The 19,990-nt window shown below is 46.1% G+C and overlaps 1 protein-coding gene across 1 annotated transcript; it reads right to left on the minus strand.

Moving 5' to 3' along the window:
- Window positions 1-4,324: 4,324 nt before the first annotated feature.
- Window positions 4,325-19,551, minus strand: LOC144177766 (uncharacterized). Its single transcript, XM_077705336.1, has 5 exons — window positions 19,285-19,551; window positions 16,476-16,506; window positions 12,046-12,175; window positions 9,825-10,206; window positions 4,325-4,757 (listed from the first exon to the last, which is right to left on the minus strand). Exons 1-5 carry the CDS (start codon window positions 19,345-19,347, stop codon window positions 4,428-4,430), a joined length of 936 nt encoding a protein of 311 aa, XP_077561462.1. The 5' UTR covers window positions 19,348-19,551; the 3' UTR covers window positions 4,325-4,427.
- Window positions 19,552-19,990: the final 439 nt, after the last annotated feature.

Genomic DNA, 19,990 nt, shown 5'->3' on the forward strand with positions numbered 1-19,990 from the left:
TCTATCCATGCCCATTTTATGTGTTTGAGGTACCCCGGGACAGTCTGCGATCATTGCAAAACATGCGGCCAAAGAGCAACTGCTAAAGGAGCACCGCTGCACGACTTAAGTCGCGTAATAGCTTCAACAAAGGGTTTTGGAGCGAACGGTCTTGGTTTAAACCCCAGCAGTAGTTGCATTTTTGCGAGCCCCGTGATTTTTTTTAACTCTAAAACGTTCGGTTGGCTCAATTCTACACCTTCTTTTCGCAAATAAGGGTGGTATGGTATCAATTAGGGCGGTTCAAAGGCGGGGCGTGGCATGTCAGCACGTGTCAACTTTCCCCATCCAAACAAACGTGTCTAGCTAGTTCTTATCCCGTAACGCAATATCGCATTCCCGACAGCGTTGTTCCGCCGTGAAGTTCCGTGAAGTTTACCACACACCACACATGCGCGCAGTGGTGTATCTGCCGACATTTTCCCCCCGAAATATTTCGATCCATCGTCGTCGTCGTCGTCATCATCATCATCATCATCAGCCTATCTACGTTCGCCGCAGGACGAAATCCTCTGCCGTAGATCACAAACTGCTCCTGTCCCGCACCGCCTGAGTCCTTTCTTTGTCCCCGTATCTCCTCATTTCGTCCCTCCATTGTGTTATTGGCCTTGCACTTCTCCTGGACCAGTCTATCGGAATCCGCTCTGTAACCCTCTGTAACGTGTTCAGCCTAAGTCCATTTCTTTTTTTCTTAATTTCAATTATGATATACGCTGGTTTGCTGCCTGATCCAGAAAGCTTGTTTCCTATCCCTAAGCGCTGCTCCTATCATCCTTCACTGCATTGTTTCTCATTGTCATCCACACGCTTTATCTCTCACGCCGTTTTTTGCACGGACCGATTTGTTGAAATTTTCCTTCTTCCCGCGAGCAGCCAACGATTGGAATAACACTTCTTTAGAGGACCTGCTATCAGTAGAGCGCCTTGAACCCAATGTTTAAAATGGATACCTGCCATGCTTTAAACGTCATAGCCGCTTTTCTGCGTATTGTTTGGCTGACCGTTTTGTTGCATTTCTTCGCTGTTCTGACCGATTGTTGTTCGTCTTGTTTTGCCATTGAGTTACTGATACTATCGATGTCTTGGGTCATCTTGTATATGTTAGTCTTTCTTGTATACGATAGTCTTTCTTGGGCTACTTAAACCCAGAAATTTTGGTCTGTCTGTCTGTCTGTCTGTCTGTCTGTCTGTCTGTCTGTCTGTCTGTCTGTCTGTCTGTCTGTCTGTCTGTCTGTCTGTCTGTCTGTTTGTCTGTGACTCGATTCAGCCAGCCAGCCAAAGTAAAACAAGGCCGGCGCAATAGTCTTATATAGCCACAGCTAAATCTACCCGTCTAAGTCCGGTGTTATGTTCATACTTGTCAAAACCTCAGTGACTCCTGGTGATTTCCCGCGCAAAGGGTCAAGAAGGTGCTGATTGGGGGAGCTGTTGCTGTGATACCGCGCCGCAGGGCTAGGTTCACCAGTTAATAAACATCATCCCCACCGCCCCCACCATCACCCATATTCAAGCGTGCATTATAGTAAAACTGCACTCACGAGCAGGAGAAAACTTTATTTAACAGTGAACTCGAGCTGGTTAGTGTGCGGGGTCCTCAGTCCAGGACAAGAGAGTGAGAGTTTTCTTCAATTCATGTAACGCCATCCCGAGTAGGCCAGGGTTTGCTCTTTACGCCTGGCGGGGTTGGAAAACAACAAAGAGCTGCTGTGTTGGACCTCTGGGTCCTCCAGCTGCGGCGCGATGCTCAGAAAGTAAAGCGACACGTCTTGATGGAATAATTGTTTAATGGAATCTGCAAAAAGTGGCGCGAGCCGACGCAACCACATAAGCATGCGGCAGCTCGTGACGAGCGTAATGAAATGATGATGACTGGCGTCGTCTGCTACAAAGAATGACAAAGAGGAAGTCACAACAGCTCGGATATATTCACCGGTTTCAATTCTTGTTATACTGAACACCAGTAGATGTATATATATTTATTGCGTTCACTAGCAAGTATGTCAAGCCTTCAACACCGTATTCATGTCAAATCCGTTCGGGTTGAGAGTCAGTTTGTTATGATAACGATGGCTGCGATAGAAGATCGGGGCACAAAAGCCGCCTTCGAGTACTTTGGACAACGTCGTCCGTGCCGTCTCGCTGTAGTGTATCACGACCCGTTTCATTGTATTTGCACACGAATAAACAACGCACGCTGCGGACATGCACCTTCTTGCTCGCAGCCGTAACGTAAGGCAATTTTGGAAGACGGGAATGTATGCCATACAGCCTGAAGAAAATATCCACACGAACTTCGTGAGCCTCCCAAACATACCTAAGCCTCCTAATAAGTCATTTGCGACAGTGCAGAAAAACTACATCACTGGGAACAGAAAAAAAACATTCATCTGATACAAGTCAACAACAACGAAAGAAATAGAAGACAGCCCTTTTATTTCCTGCTGTGCGACGCCCGTGTAGGGTGCCGCTGCTTTGTGCGTAACATTACGGACTGTTGAGTCTTCATAAGAGCATCTCAGAAACACTTGAAGGAAGACTACGCATCTTGAATGCTTGTCGAGGAGCTCTGAGCGAAACCTTAGAATTAAGCTACAAAGGACGAGTTACACACGATCTCTGAAAAAAGTTGTTCTCTCTCTTCTCATGTGTTGCAAACTTATGCGAGATACAGCTTGGAATTATTCAGAGGTGTCAGAAGCTGGCAAAATAACTGAATTACTGAAAGTACGCTTTTTAATGCACTAGAGCATCAAAGCGGGCGATTTCTAGCACACGCACTTCTGCCCCTCATAAGGGGAGTGTAACAGACAACAGCAGCGCGAGTCCCTAATATGACGTCAGGAGCCAGGGGGCGCCACTTAACCATCTCAGCGCCAATAGTAATATAGTAATATAAATGGAGATACGTGCATCTCAGCGCCAATAGTAAAATAAATGGAGATACATGGTGGAAGAGAATTTTAAAAGATAAAATAACATAAATTCTATAGACAAACTAATGGAATCCTACAGATTAACTCAAGAAATCAAAGATGTTGCCGCGAACCGCGCCTTCTTATTCTTTTATTTATGTTTCGTTACCCGTGTCTGGCCGAGCGTGTTTCCTCCTCCTTTTGTCAGCCTCACCGGCCATATGTTTTGGTCGGGAAAGGGTGTTTGCTATAAAGTCACTAATTTGGAATGTTCTTGTTTGATCGAAAAGGTTCTCTATCTCAATCTTTCTTGTTTTTTAATGGTATAACAGGAAGTTTTAAAGGTACAACATTCCACCTGTTTCACACAAAAATCCAAGAAGAGGTCGGTACTGGGGTCCCCATATCCAACGCGTAAAATCTGGGGTCCCCCAGGACGGAACCCTGCCCCTCGGAGGTGTTGCATTCGGGCGTTTCTAAGATCTGAGCAAGTCCACAGTCGGTGTTAGCAGAAACGATAGCGCTTGAAATAAATGCGCGCAGAGCAGACGCCGCGGCATTCGATTCGCCGACGTTCGTCTGAGCAGGTCACCTAGCTGATACTTCTCGACGCTTGTGTTTCTCTACTTTATGGGGGGGACACAAATTTGCTCCAATAAATTTTATTTCTTTAACAACCTGACGTCATACGGGGCTATGTAACGTACACTTCCTTCACAAAAAAGGGCCAGAAGATTTTAAAAATCCCTGAAAAGAACGACGGCAACACCGAAAAAAAATTGTCTAAATGGACGAACCGCGCACTGTGCCCTTCATCCGCACAAAAATACCTAATTGGCGAAGTTGAATCATTCAATCGCTGCAATAGCGTAAGTGTGCACCATTAATTGGCTTAACGAAACAAAGAAACACAATAAACTAACCGAACGTACTTGGCTACTCATCTGGCTGAAAAAAAAAACGCGCATGAAGACAAGCAAGCGGCGTAAGAATGCTTGCACGTTAGTAGACGTTAGTCCTTATTGTTAGTAGTCCTTATTAGTAGTCCTTATTAGTAGTGTTAGTTAGTAGACGTTAGTCCGTATTGTTGTTTGCAGCACATTTGACCTGATTATTCACATCTTGATGTTCTATTTTTTGTTTTGTTTTATGCATTCTAGAGTGCCAACATTGTAAAAACTATGTCTGTAACCACCCTGCTAAAATCTCTGTAATGGGGATTGCAGTATGAATAAATAAATAAAATAGACTACTCTCTGATTTTGTACACATTTTTATCGCAACAGTCGTGATCAACTCGTGTGTGGCTCGTTGCGTGCGCGCATACACACTGCAGGCATTCAAGTTCTTGGCGGAATGATGGCGTTGTCCGAATTTTATTGCACTTTCGGTATGTACAGATTTTTTTATTTATTTCGCCCGGAATGACCCTGTGAAAAAACAAAACCCCTTTGTATCGCGCTTCACAACTCTGCTTCAGCTTACGTTATTCCGGTGCTTGGGTGGTTTATAAGGCTTTCCTTTCGTTGGGTACTTGTGCGACGCCATTTCATTTATCCTGGCACTGCTACCGTTGCACGATTCGGTAATGACGACGTTGTGGTCGTACGTCTCGACCGAGCTGAGGATGCCCTTGCTGGTGTAGCTCACTGTGCCCGGATGCTTGCTGCTTAGAACGGTGAGCCTTTTGTCTGTATATCCGAGAAACCTGATGGGTGTGAAGTGTAGATTCGTGCCCTTCACCGGTCGATCGAAGTACTTGGCGCAGTAGCCGGAGGCCATCATGTCCATGGTCCACGAGCGTTCCTGAGTGCAGTGAAAGGGGATTAGCTGCTGCATGACGGCGTGTTATCTTTTATCAATGGCCGGCCTCCTCGATTATCAGTCCCCGATTGTCATCGGGCGGCCCGGGGCGTGACCCAGCGCTCGATTTCCCCGTGTATTTCTAGACTACCCGAAGTCCGAAAGCAGTCCTCGGACTGCCCGCGGACTATCCAAGACTGGTTAATCGAGAATGCCCAGTGCAACCTGCAGTCCGAATGACTTGTATTGTTTTTCTTTTTCTTACGTCGGACATCTTAGACAGAAAATGAATGTTTGATGTATGATATAATTTCATGTGCACTACTACTGGCGTTGTAGCACGTCGCATGAAAGAAGGCTCCTTTAGAATGCGTGTTGCAATTACCACCGTACAGTTCACCAGGACAGACAGAAAGAATACTACGTTTACAAAATGAATCTGTGGTCAAATAGAAAGAAACAAGTCAACCGTGGCGGTGGGTTAATGGCTAATTATAGTGCACTAGAATTTAGTGTGGGTTGAGGACGCTGCTGAGCACATGAACGCGGGTCCGGTACGTGTCATCGGAGGCTGCTTTCCTGACGGAGCTGAAAAATGGAAACGTCCGTGTGCCCGGGTTTCGAGTCCGCCCTGATTATTTCCAAGTTGTCGAAATTAATCTGTAGCGCTCCACTACTTGATGTTTCACAGCTCACGTGTCTGTTCGGGAAGCGCAATTCTATTTCGAGTTGAAAGAAACGTTTTAGTAGTAGTTCCATATCCCCGTGCGCAAAAGTCAGTTGGTTGATATACATATGCGACAATTCATTGCCGGGCCTTCCTTATTTATCCCTGTTCACCCCTTTAAACCCGAATGTGCCTTTTCGCAATATATGAAATTTTGGGTTCGTCACTAAGCAAACTGAGTTACTGATAGCATGCGGACAATGGAAAAAAATTGTGCTGTGTCGAGCGTTGCCGATGTTGAAAAACGAACAACGCAGCACCGCACGCGATGAAAGCGCTCGTAATACTAGTGTTATTGTATGGTCGGCATTTGTTAAGAGGCAAAGTTTTCATTGTCAGTGCATTGTAATGCAAGAAAGGAGCGCGAAACAAAAATTTATTTCTTAGTTTTATACGTTCCGTGTACTCTCGCTTCCTTCCCTCTCTATCGTACATGCCCCAGATACTTTTCTATTTAGTTAATAGTAAATTAGCTGAGTTTCATTATAATACCACAGTTAAAATTAAGGCGAATTTCTCCTTGATATACGTAATAACAACAACCGACAGGAGCTAGCAGAAAATTTAATGACTAATAGAACCATGCAGGAAAGCCCTGGAGGAGACGTTAGAACCCTTCACGGCACTAAAACCATGCTTTCGTCTATTCTTTACAATCAACCAAGAATTGTTCGGTCCACGGAATTTTCTCACCTCTGTGTTATGTTAACATGATTTGTATGGGGTGTTTCTGAAATGGAAGATTGGAAGAGATGGCGCGTCTTAAAAGGACCCTGCAACACTTTTTCAGCAGTGCTAATAAATCTGCACGACGTTTAGATTCCACAGCCAGGAATACCTGAGCCAAATATTACACGTGCACGTGAAGCTTATAATAAGCTCGTAAACCGCTGTGCAATACGCAAAAAAACCAACCGCGCTCTCTTCAGTTTTCCTCATTATGCACCCCTGTAATGCAGCGGCGAAGGGACCATGACAGGCTACACCGTAACGCCGTGGCGATATGCTTGGTCGACAGCGAGCGAGCTTGAGTCCTTGAGCGAGCTAGGACGACAAGGCGAGCGCCTAAAGTGCTCTGCACTTAAAACTCACCGGGCTGTGATATATTGAAGGCCACTTAACAGAACGCCACGAGCCGCCCCTTCCCCGTGAGAGAGCGGGCACCTTTCGTCGCGTAGTCCTCGGTTGAGTTGAGAGGGAACGGTTATGCGCGATTTTTGTAGCGTAAGCTACACTGGCCGAGGTTGAGCAGTTTCGCGTGTGCCGTAAAGGGCCGTTCTGCGCAAGAGCGATGGGCATTGGATTGGATTGGATTGGATTGGATTGCCTTGCCTTGGCTTCGCTTGGCTTGGATTTGAATTGGATTGGATTAAAGGGGATTGTGTTGGATTGTGTTGCGTCATAGCCGTGGCAGACGCACTGGCGCCGGCGCGTGCCAAGGTGTGCGCCTCAATTGCGCAGTAGCCAAGTCTGACGCTGCACCGGAGCCGCTTGATAGCCGTTTCGCGTGGATCGTGAAAAGCCGTGCTGAGCATGCGGGAGGAGCAGTGACTGGACAGGACTGGACTGGACTGGATTTGACTGAATTGGACTGGACTGGACTGGACTGGACTGGACTGGACTGGATTGGATTGGATTGGATTGGATTGGATTGGACTGGACTGGACTGGACTGGACTGGACTGGATTGGACTGGATTGCTGAACCTTAGCTCACGCTATAGGCTGGCATAGCAGAGCTAAGCCACTACTAATTTTTCATCTCGCGTAGCTCCGGTTGTAGTGAACGGCATTTTATCATTCTTGCGGGAGGAGATTTCTGGCACAATAGGCTTTACTCCAAAATACAGTCGGAGTATTTGGCGGTAAGTGTTACATAGCCCCTTTAAAGGCGCCATGCTGACGAAATGCAAGTTTGTTTTATTCGGAAGTTTTGGTATTTTATAGTGCCCGCAGTACTTGTCAGACCGCAAACGATGCTTTATTCAGGGAGAAATCAAACAATTTTAGCCAAAATTTCAATTCCCCGGCTAAACGGTGTGTTTCGTGACGTCTGCGATAACGTATACAGGTATGCCGACCAGAGCTGCAGCGAACGGCGGACACGGCCGGACTCGACCCTCCTCCTCCCGCGCTAAGGGGAACTCGGGAGGAGGAGAGTCGAGTGCGGCCGTGGGCGGAACACCTTCTTTCCCGTCAGTCCTCCTAGATGGTGCCACAATACTGCTCAAGACCGTTGTTCGCTCTCGCTTTGCTTTTGACCGCATTTATGCCTGGCTAATTTTTGTTACGGTAAATAGTATTCGTCTCGTGAACCATTGGGAATTTTCAACAAAAAGAGTCACAGAAGACAACGTAGCTTATGCCGGTTGGCCCGTGTAAGCGCAACGGAACGGACAGCTGTGCGGACATAACAAGCAAAGTGCGCGCAGTGCGCACCACTACTTCTATTAAATGCAGAGCATTTCAGTAACTCACGATGTCACCCGCGTTGACCTCCGTAGTCGTAGTCCGCACACCTCCCCCTACACTATATAAAAAAAAATACTATCCGGCGCCTGGTTTCGATCCCTCGACCCTGCGGGCGGAACGCAATGTACATGGTGCTCTACCCACTGCGCCACAAAGCCGACACGGAATGGGAGGCTACGAACGCGCCTTATATCCTTGACTCATTCAAACTACGTCAAGAAGCTGCTGATACAACGCATACCACCAACTCCCCAAACACCAAACGTTAACGCAATACCCCCACCCCCTATGCGACGCATTTACTCGAGTCCCCCTCGCGGGGAGATGGGCCCAATTACGATGGAAGTGCAACGCCGGCACGTGCGGGGAGAAAAGAACAAAGAGAACAGAACTCCCGCTGGCGCAGTTTCAGGCAGGGGGCGCGCGAGCACTGCGAAGGCGGGAAATTTGAATTGCATGGGGTGGTAGCAGTAAGCGGATAACGGCGGTACAGGTCACTATGGCGAATCACTGCTCTGCATTTCCGACAGCTTTCACATTGAGTGGAACGGCTTCTAATTTTTGTTTACGTGCGCGTTCGTAATTTCCATTGTTTACCCCACCATTGTTACTGCTATAAAAATAATGCGCATTAATTTTAAGCGCGAAGGACTCATTCTGCGCTCTTAGAAGCCCTGTGTAACTTGCGTTTGCTTTTGCCGGTCTCAGCCAGTAGTCGCTCAGATGCTCATAATACGTCATAGCTTCAAGTGCGGGAAATGAGTCAGTCGCATGGCCACTCTCTTTTTTCCTAATAATATAGCTTATTTCGGCGGTGTTTACGGTAGAAGTGGTGTCAGTATAAATCTAACGAGGCAATCTTTCAAATCCACCAAACTTGCATTTTGTCTGCGTGGCCCTTTTAAACGAAGAAACAACGCTAAACAGCGGAAGACAGAAAAAAGAATACGAACAGACAATGCGCTGTGTATGTTCGTATGTTCGTATTCTCTTTTTAGCTTTCCATTGCTTTGCGCTGTTTATTTGTTTAAAGGGACCCTGCAACACTTTTTTCAACTTTTTTTGAAATCCTAAATGCTTGCAGAGCGTAGTCATCCAACAATTCCAGTACTTAGATTAGCGGGTCGCGAAGTACCTCAGCCATAAATTACTGCTCTATGCCCATCAGATAACTTAAACTTAAGATAAACTCGCTCGAAATATTTTTCTCTCTTTCCCGGTCTTGATGTACTTCGACGGCCCGAATTACGTCACGGAGGCCATGTAGCGGCTGTTGTCCGGTTTTCCTTCAGTTGCAGCATTGAACGCTTTTCGATAGCAACATTAAAAAAAAGCCACAACAACAAAGCAGAAATGGAAGGCGTATCTGGTGCGGTGAGCAAATCACGCAGTGCCGCTCTGTGCTGGCGTAGCTTTGGCAGTGGTTCCAGATGCGAAGGAAAGAGTGAAGGCGCTTATCGAAAGTGTTGCAGGGTTCCTTTAGGGGAGCTTCCAGCACTTGGCCTTTATTTTGGTGATTCGCAATCACTCTTCTAATGTATCTAGCTGTGTTGATTTTAGTGGCCGAGGTTTTGCGTCGACAGGCTTCGTTTTGGCGATTTTTATCGACTAGCTTCACGTGCCATAACCCCCCGCTCATCGCTGCTATGTTCTCGGCATATTTACTTTGAAAACCGGAATTGTTCCGCTATTTGTGTTGAAATATTACTTTTGAATCAGGAACCTGTATTACACAATTGAATGTTCCCTGTACCTGAAGTGCAGCCTGTAACAGTAATAGAGTCCCCGAGTTCATCGTAGCGTACACACACAATACACACCACTCAACCGCATACGTAATAAAAAAAAAGAAGTCTGGGAGGCGCCTCCTTACCTTTTTGATGTTGGTTACTTGCCACTCGACGGTCACTTCACACTTGGGGCGCACGGTTATCCCTATGTCTACTTCGATAGTTTTCGTTGTCACATTGGTTTCGGTGTTTGTTCGGTGGACGTAGAAGTTGAGGGCGAAGCCAGCGCCTATACTGACGACCTTTTTGATGGTCGCTGTTAGGCTTCCCGTGATGTTGCACTCGAATCCGTTTATTAAGCTCGTGCTCGTAGTTTGGGCGAGAGTCTTGGATTGTTTGAATGTGGCCTTTATAGGGTTTCCCTGCCTATTAATGTATTTGTGCTTGTAAACGGCTGTAGGCGCCTGTACAGTGCTTGTAACTTCGCCCAGGTTGAAGCGGCCGGCTTGTACTGTTATCTGGTACCTGCAAAACATGAATGCGGCATCGTCATTTTGTGGATTGATTCGGGTGTTTGGCAAAGTTATTTTTGATTGATGAATAAATGGTGCTTGTCGGCAATTTTCTTCGTCCATACGCATCTTTCGGTAACAGAACGAGCGGTAGCGCAGCACGAAAATACAGTGGAGACCGCGCAGAGATATGCCCGTGCTACATGTGCGTTTTTAGTCTGCGAATTCGGTGGAACGAACATTCGCACTCGCGAAGTTCGCAATGCCTGGAAATGTCGTCTGCGTGGCCTGCGAACGTCACGATCTTCGCATTTCGGAGCACATTGTCTGCAGACAAAATAAGTCTGCCACAAGGTAAAGTTGTGATTTTTAAAAACAATTGTTATTGTGCTTTCTGGGCAAGTTGTTTCAGACTCTGAGTTTATCTGCGGTTTCACAGAACAATCGTTAATTATTTATCAATATACGCACACATAGCAGTGAAGACAAACACAGCAAGCAACCCTGGGCTCGCCTGTTGTGCGCGCCTAGCACACCTCGGTTTACATCGGCCGGTTCTTGTTGGGTTCTTCTGTACTTGTTCCCTGTTGGGATGTCCGCCACTTGCGCGGATACCGATTAAGCAGTCGATGAAAACGGCGCGCGACATCGTGTTCTGAACGCGCGTGCGTTTGTTTCGGTGCACCCGCGCTTACGCCGCGCGTGTACAAGCAACGCCATCTGGTTGCTAAGCGTGCAGATGGTGCCTAGGTGTGTTCCTATCGGGCGCAGGTCCGGCCGCACGAGCGGCGTTCGCGGGGGATATGGTCGACCATTCCAAACATTTGGCACTTCGCCGCATCAACGAAAAAAGGCCGTTTTGCCGCACGAGCGGCGCCGCATCTGCGAATTCGCAGAGAAAATCGCACCATGTAGAACGGGCTTTTAGCTTGGCTTTTAGAGTGGAGAGGGTGGCGGTGTCAATGAGAGAAAGAGGCACAACACTATTTTTCAAACGTTTTTCTCTGGAGGCGCTTGATGTGCCTTCTCTTATCATCATCGTCGTCGTCGTCGTATTCTGAAAACCATTGGGTAGAGTTGGCTTTCCTGCAGCGTGTTTTACTCGGACGAATAACTCAATCAGTGAGGCAGAGAAGGCTTCGCGGTTTCGATTCTTGTTTGTGGTTCCGTTAAACGAATTCTGAGCTCTATGCTGCATGCCTGATTGTCCGAACGCATGCGCTCGGTGTCTGAGGCCTTGGCGCCCTGGCGTCTTTGCCCACGGAGGCGAAACCGTTGGGGGTTAAGACGTATGCAGTTTTGCTGTAAAAAAGGATGCTGTAAAAAAGGATGCTGTAAAAAAGGATGCAGTTTTGCTGTAAAAGCTCGTCGCGACGCAAGCGTCTGGCGTACACGCCACGGAGCAGGACCAATGTCACGTGGTCGGACCTTTGCCGTATACCTGCAGAACGTCGCTCTCCAAGCACACCCTCAAGACTGCTGCCGACCCGCAAAGCATGCTCCATTCGCTGCAGCGGACCGTACGTCTTCCCCAAACGGTTCGCTGACAACCCATTCGGTTTTGTTCGCACGGTTTGCGAGCGCTTGGGGGTTTCAATCGTATTTACGCAATGCTCCTGACCGTGCAATCCAGTGTCTAATGTTGGTGCGTCTAACGCTGCCATACCGACGAGATATAAATAGTGACGTGCAAGTTCATATCGATGCACAATAAACAATCAAATGCTCCCGTGAAGGCACATTTCACTTTCGTGTTGCCGATTCCTATGAAACAAGAATCAACCACATTTTTTTTACTCTCCTCTTTCAAAAGAATGTGTTCCAGTCTATTTTGGGTATAGTATCTACTTACGGTGAGTACAAAGGTTTCGTTTTCATTTCCGTGCGGTTGTACCAGCAGTCGGTCCACAGCACTTTAACGCCGTGTACTTTGGCTTGTTGTTTTGCATATTTTTCGTAGGCCACGTCCAGGTTGAAAATTTCTGCCGAACAAACCGAGGTGGCATGGTTAAAAATACTATCGGCATGTCAGCTTTGGCGTAAAATGAAAATTGAAAGCTTATTAACAAGGCGATTTTCTGAGTGCGCGAAATGCATTATTTGTCTGCTTTTCGCTGACTATGGGCGTGAAGAAAGGGGGTGAGGCGGTGTCCGAACGCAGCTTATGATTGAACACCGCATCCACCTCTTCCCCACAAATACCCGATTCCCGAGTTTCCAAATCCTCCTACATACCCCTGAAAGAACACGTGGCACTGGTGCGAAAGTTACTGGACTGTTTATTTGAGTCCTTCAGTGAAAACAACAACAGCTACTACTACTACTACTACTACAACAACTACTACGACTACTACTACTACTACAACTACTACAATAACTACAACAACAACTACTACAACTACTACAACAACTACTACAGCTACAACTACAACAACTACTTTAACAACTACAACTACTACGACAACAACTACAACAACAACTACTACAACAACAACTACAACTACTACTACAACAACAACTACTACAACAACAACTACAACTACTACTACTACTACTACTACTACTACTACTATACGACGACGATACGACGACGACGACGACGGCAATTATTACTTATTTACCTCCTCCTCTTCCAGCTCTTAGGCCACACTTTACCTGCATACATGCCCATGTGTTCGGCTAGGGTTCCGTATATTTCTTTCTCGCCCGAGAACAAAAACGCACTCGCCGAATCTTTGTGGAAGGAGGCTTTACTATAGTCACAGCCAAGTTTCTGTGGCAACGGAGAGAAAGCTACGGGGGAGGGCGAAGGGGGAGCTAACTGCTCTGTTTTACTGCGCCAAAGTTGTTCCCGACAAACTGGTTTCGGTTTCAGCTACGGCGTGACCGACACGCATTCGCCACAGTTCATTTCTTCGCATGAGATCACCCAGCAAGCAGACATATTGGCGTCTCCTTACGCGCGCTTCGTTTGTTTGAAAACACAGCAACTCTTTGACTGGAGAACTCGGTGCGACCGTGGCCGACACCGGCCCACTTTGTATCATCCAGGAGGGAAGTGAATTTTATCAGCCCTGCAGTTTTGAGGGCACGCACTCATTTGCAAACTCTTCTGGAGCCCAAAACTGCGAAGCACCACCGACATGTGTAGCGTGCTTACTTAGCCCGGGCGCAGTATACCGAACAAGCAGCACGAACACACGCTTACGCACACACTGGCTTACGCGGGCAAGTTGGCTAGCCGAAAGAATTGCGTAACCGACGGAGAGGGCAGGTTTCATCAGTTTCACTTTAGCGTGCACTTGGCAAACTACTTGATTCGTTTGTTTTGACAGCGTTTGCAACTTAAACTTTTTAAAACTCAAATGCGGACAATGAAGCGGCAAGCTACCGAAGGCCGTCGACGAATAGGCTATACTTTTTTTTTTTCTGAAGAGAACCTATGCGACTCCAGTGGCGAAGACCGCAACCAATGCAAAAATCAGAAAAACTGAAAAATAATAGTCTGATTCATATATCCGGGCTAGTAATTTATTGTCGTTATCAATCCAGGGCTGAAACATAAAAACTATAATTTTTTTATTGCTTAGATTACAGCCATCCAATTATTTTTGTTGCAATATCTCCTGCTGCTCATCGGAACGGCGTGGCTCGGCTCTGTAGCCTTGACCGCATAATCGTAGCCTCTGTAGCCTTAAGAACTCACGAGGAGCAAATTAGGGGCAAAGGAAAGCGAAACGCGGCTATAATAAAGCATACAGCTCTGTGGAGGTATAAGAAATATTAAGTACTGGGAGGGATGTGGAAACAGTAATGGCTCCGGGCCTCACATTTGCGAATGCAGTACTCTGCTTACGCTCTAGCATGCCTTGAAGTGAGCCATGGAACGGTTGGCCGTTTGGCCTTGGAAGCCCATGGTAAAACAACTAACGAAGCAGTGCAGGGAGATACGGGCTGGGCGTCGTTTGAAGTTGGAGAAGCGCAGAGTAAAATATGTTTTGAGAGGAGGTTGAGAGCAAGGAATCAATGTAGGTGGACAGCTAAAGTTTTTAAGTTCATACCCATGAAAAGCGTGGACACACAGTGGCTAAGGAAGACTATAATGCTAACGATGAAATACAGAAAGAACTGTGGAGAATCAAAAACAGCCACGGTAACCAAAAAAGAAGCACGGCAGATATAAACGAATAAATGGAGAGAAAAAATGGACGCTAAAACGTCATTACAGATGTACAGGGCAGAGAAATCAAGCATCAGAAAAGAAAATCGCTATGCTAATTCAAATGGCAGTACTTAGCTTTTTGAGGCTAGAGCAGGTTGCTTGCGAACTAAAAGCTTTGTGGGGAAGTATTCGCAAAATGATGAGGTATGCGTGGTCTGCGGAAAATAAACAGAAACTATGCGGCACATGAGGTTGAAATGCGAGTTTATCCATCCAAATCGACATCCACGGACGACCAACACCTACTAGCCCCGACAAACACTTTACCAGCTGCATTGGAGTTTCAGAGAGGGAGAGAGGGTGCGGCGCTGCAGAAGCAGCAACGTGAGGAAGGGGAAGAGTAGTGTCACTAGATAAGGTTATAGAGCATCGGCACTCTTTTCTCTTACAGTTCCGTGCCGCCGCCGTGATCATTGGTCAGTTCCCATCACGTGACACTTGTTTACACTGCGACGGTTCATGGGCGCTGCCATTTTGTTATTTATGCGTTTACTGTCGGTCAACTGTGGCATTCTCAGCTTGTCCTCTGTTCTGCGGTTGCGCGCGTTTGGCGTCGTTCCGAATGCGAATCAAAGATAAGGCGCTTTGCAGCATATCAGATGCGGAAGCGTGTCCGCAGATGCCGTGTTGCCGTGTCTTCGGCAGTGTTGTTTACAAATGACCTCGTCCAAGTTAGCGGTGAGGCCACAAAAGCGACAATCTGGCTACACTGATAAGCAATAAAATGGCCGCCGTTGTTCACTTGCCTGCCTCAGTGACGGTACTCTGTAGCTTATCTAGGGACACTGGGGAAGAGTTTGACGTCGAACGCGACACAGCCGCTCCCGCCGCAGATCGCGTGGACACCGCCAGCCGGCAAGACGGAGCAGATTGTTGCAGTCCTCTGGACTACGCCCCGGTCAATCCTGTTTTTTTTTTAGATATCTGCGAGACAGTGAAACTAAAAAAGCTTCTCTGAGGTAATCCGCCACCGCATGAATGGTTCCGTCCTTGAATTGTTTTTATTTTCAATCCAAACACACCAGTTTCTAAGTTGGTGGCCTAGCCTTGTTCCTTTAGCTTGTATGCTCAGGAATTTCGTTCCAAATCTTAATAGCCGGGAATGAAAAAGTAGTTATTGCATGGATAATGACATGACCTTCAGAATTTGTTGTCACATGTAATAATTTTTGCTGTCGTCTTCCTGTATACTAGTATTCGGGATTGGCATGTGTCACCGCGTAAAGTGACATGACGCTGGCTGCTAATGTTAACAGGTACACCATGGCTTTTTTCATAAATATTTTTTCATGAATTTACCAGTTGAACGATGACACCCGAGGCGACGCACGGGGACAGTTAATCAGATATGCATTTGACTCTCAACTTGCATGATCTGTGGAGTTTAGATTAGCGTAGCTGCCAGTGATTCATCATATCAATTGCGCCGTGATAGTACCAACACGTACAAGAACTGGCAGAATTGACAGCGATCGCTTCGATCTTAGTTTGAGTGCATGCTTGCGTGCATGCGTGTGTAAATGCTTTTTTTTTTTGTAGTTGGGTTACATGCGGGATATTTGGTTTCGTTTGCCCTAAGGTAACGTAAAAATAGGTTGGCAGTGTCTAGCGATAATGATAGACACGTTTACTAAACACGCTTACCTCTCAGAAAAAAGGTACCATGTTGGGCCAGTTGGGTGTGCAATCAGAGGTCGGAACAGTGCACATGTTGACGAAGGACGGCCAGAAGCACACACCGCAGCGCTTGTGCCGTGTGATTCTGTCCGTCCTTCGTCAACATGTGCTCTGTTCCCACCTTTTCACTTGACAGCAATTTAGTTCAGAAACCCGGTCGAACTACTTGGTCGCGAAACATGTTTAGCCGGCAAAAAATTATATGTATATATCCCGTAACCCTGCAGTAATACCAGTCTTCGAAAGCTATCATTCACAGCAGAACTGCGTCAATTTTCGACCCTTGCGAACTTATAGGCAGGAAACTGTCTAAGGGGCCGCGGCTCGTCAATAGGTACAGAAGACACATGCGAGATTATTCATCGTAAATTGTAAATGCTTACCTGCACTCTTTCCGCTTTCGATGTATAGAAACTGCAAAGAGAAGTCGCAGGTCATGTACCGAAAAAAAAAACTGAAACTAAAGCAAATGTTAAAAAATGGGTGAATGCGACCGAAATTTTGTTCTGAGTTTCACGTAGGTTTATGTTTATTTATTTATTCAGAATACCCCCAAAGGTCTTCTCGCAGGAGGATATTACATAGGGGAGGGGGGAGTAACACGTGAAACGTAACAAATGATTAACTAGTCGCACAATGCCTTTTTAAAGGAATTATAATAGCTACACTTGCTCCATACGATTCGAACGACCACAGAGCCGTCTAGTTCAATAAAATATGCTACTACGAGATAAATACCGCAATTTCGCGATTCTAAGCACCGTCTCCTACTTTCGGGAAAAAAAATGGGAAAAAAAGTTTGCATGCGAATCTAAGCACCCACTTCCCTAAGCAATCATCGCAAGGTGGATTTCAGACACGTGGAAGTGGGCTTGAGTTGACGTTGTGGCCAAATCAATTATGAAGCTTTCAGTTATAAAACCACTTTAGCGGAACAGAAGACCACCCGCTGGGGGATACTATGAGCGGCGGCCCGAGTGGCACAGCCGACTCGAGAGGTAGTGCCGGTGACTGAGTATCCGGTGTTAGCGGTGGATTCACTGCCTGTACCTATGTTTCTTTTTAATGTTTGCCAGACAAAACATTATTCCGTGCGCCCTTCTCATCGAAATATGAGAAAAAAGTGCCAGGGAGCGGGAGGAATTTAGGTTTTTCGGATCTAAGCACCCCCTACCTTTCGGCATCGTGATCGTGGAAAAAAATGGGGTGCTTATAACAGAGTAAATAAGGTAACTAACAATAGTTTGTTTATAATTGAAATTCACAGTTTTTGGCTACGTGCTTGTACTAGAAAATTTGAGGATAGAAGGTAACGATATTTAGAAAAATAATGAATCTTGTTATTCTGAGAGACGGGGAAGCTTGACTTGAAATTCGCTTCCCAATTGATGTTGGCTTCCGAATAGATTAGCTTCTTAACTCATCGCGCACCTCGAAGCCAGGACTGGGGTATCAGCGAGAACGCCATCGGGAGGACCAACTTTTGGGATGTTGTGTCATGTATATATATATATATATATATATATATATATATATATATATATATATATATATATATAGTAGAACTTTGAAGATGGTAGAGAACACAAGAGAAGAAAAACTTCGAACAAGGTAAAAGCACGATTGTGGCCTACGTTTCAGCAAAGAAAACTTGGAGCAAGTTCTCTTTGCTGAAACGTAGGCCACAATCGTGCTTTTACCTTGTTCGAAGTTTTTCTTCTCTTGTGTTCTCTACCATCTTCAAAGTTCTACTATATATATATATATATATATATATATATATATATATATATATATATATATATAATCTTTATCTAGGCTAATTCTTCTGAGCCGTCAAGAAACAATAATGCACACGTGGTGGCATATTTAACAAAGCATGCTCCGCATGCATGGCCTCACGGGTGCCTCCGCAAACCCTCCAGAGTCTGCCTCCGAAATTTTTGAATTTGAAAAATTGAAGAACATTGAAACTGATCAGGTACATGTCTGTAACCGCTGGGACGTAATGTGCCAATACTACATTTATGACTTGACGAGACCGGGCGCGATAGAGCACGGTACCGGGATCCCGTGCTTAGACGGAGGAAAAGCTGCAATAGTGCACGTCCAAAAATACGAAATCATCGCCTCAGCGGCGCTGCTTCAACGGCAATTTCCGGATGATCTGTTCGGTGCTGTCTGCTGTGTGTTTAACAGACAATGACGCATCGCTATTGTCGTAGAGTGCAATATTTGGGCTTTAATACGTTTAAGTCATTCTGTAATCACTTGTTCGATCACTCCATGGCAGTGCCACATACTATAGGTAAAGGGAATCGCAGCTCATGGTGAACGTTAACGTCGCGTCACCTTCATGTTGTCGTCCTGAGAATATTTCTATGAAGATGCACGCTTAATGCGTTTGTAAAGATTTCCCCGGAGTGCTTTTTAAAACCATTTGGGTTGTTTCGCTAATGACAAGTTAACCTATTCCAGTTCTTTCACTAACTCATTACAAGACTTCCGGTTCCTTTGCGTTAGTTCATACACATTTGCTTACCCTCTTTGTCAAATTCTTACCTTTTCTGCGTTATGTTCTAAAGTGTTGAGTATAACGACTAGAGCGAATTAATTAAGAAGCTGCTACAACACCATCGCTGACGAGATACTCTCCACTTACTCAACATAGGCTCCGTTATTGTAAAATTATACACTGCACGCTCCATTTCCTCGCTCGCTTGAGTTTTTGTAGGAATAAAGCGAATCGTACGAACGATCATGCAGAAGTAATTCGACGTTCGATTCGCGCGGTTTAACTGGCGCAGTCGACAGGATGAACTAACTGGGCATGCGCAGCACAGTGCACATTTTTAAAGCACGAAAAGGGGTATACTATTCCAGCACATCTGCTCGTTCCACTTGGAGCCTGCTATAAATCTTTTCATCCGTTAATCTTTAGTAAGATCAGAGCATGTTCTGGGTTGTGTTGCGCATGCGCAGTCACATCTTCCTGTCGACTGCGCCAATTATAAGGCCGCTAGCACTATAGAACACGTGGTCGCGCTTAGGATAATGGGTATTGTAACCTAACAGTGTGTATCTGCCTAGTCTGCATTCGTTCCCTCATCGTTTTCGCTACACTTAATGTAACGCGTTGTGTGGCTTATCGTAGGCATGCCCAATTTGATCCAATCGATATGCAAATCTCACCAGAAAGGGTACAGCCAGTGCTACGATCCATGCGACGGGCCTCAGCGTCCGAGATGCGTGCATTGTAGTTCCAGCGGGTTCGAGGCGGCAGCGCTGTCGTTAAACGTCGTGCATTTCGAAATACAAGGCGTTCGGCAACCGACCGTTCTCGGTCGCTGTCCTTCTTTCTTTCCTGTCCCTTTCTTGGTGCAAGTTGCATAGTCGTCGACAGTTGGCGGGACTTTCTGCATGTTATAGAAGCGGCTGGCAAAAGAATACCGATACAAGCGACAGCGATGTGACGCATTAGCACCTGAAAACTTACGAAATCCCGGGCAGTTGATTGTGTTTGAAATAGCCGAAACAACGCCACTTTTCGCCGATATCTATACTTTTTCTTCTACCAAAGCCTTGGCAATGGGTTGTGTCAACATGCTTTCGTATCGGCGGTTCTTTTTGGGGGGCTGCAAACAATAAATGGTGATAACGAATAGACAAATAACTGAAACAGAGGAAAATGGTTCCGCAAGGGAAGTATTTTTAACGCGTGCTGTGTGGAATACCTTCGGCATTATCTCGGGGGTAATGTACGAAAACAGAATGTGCTCTGGCCCTCGCCATTGGAAAAGTTGGATCTCCTTGGATGGGATGTCTAGGTTGAACGGCCCTTAGGTTTCACTGTTCAGGTCGGTACGAGACGGTTTGCGCGTCGTTGTGTTTAAAATAG

This window comes from Haemaphysalis longicornis, unplaced genomic scaffold, assembly GCF_048455015.1.
Source record: "Haemaphysalis longicornis isolate Haplotype H1 unplaced genomic scaffold, Haemaphysalis longicornis Haplotype H1 scaffold_303, whole genome shotgun sequence".
Classification (NCBI taxonomy): Eukaryota; Metazoa; Arthropoda; class Arachnida; order Ixodida; family Ixodidae; genus Haemaphysalis; species Haemaphysalis longicornis.

Coding starts and splice junctions, on each gene's coding strand:
- LOC144177766 (XM_077705336.1), bottom strand. CDS start 19,347: ATGCACGCATCTCGGACGCTGAGGCCCGTCGCATGGATCGTAGCACTG. Junction 16,507..19,284: donor CACTGGCTGTACCCTTTCTG/GTGAGATTTGCA, acceptor TTCTCTTTGCAG/TTTCTATACATCGAAAGCGG. Junction 10,207..12,045: donor ACGAAACCTTTGTACTCACC/GTAAGTAGATAC, acceptor CATGTTTTGCAG/GTACCAGATAACAGTACAAG.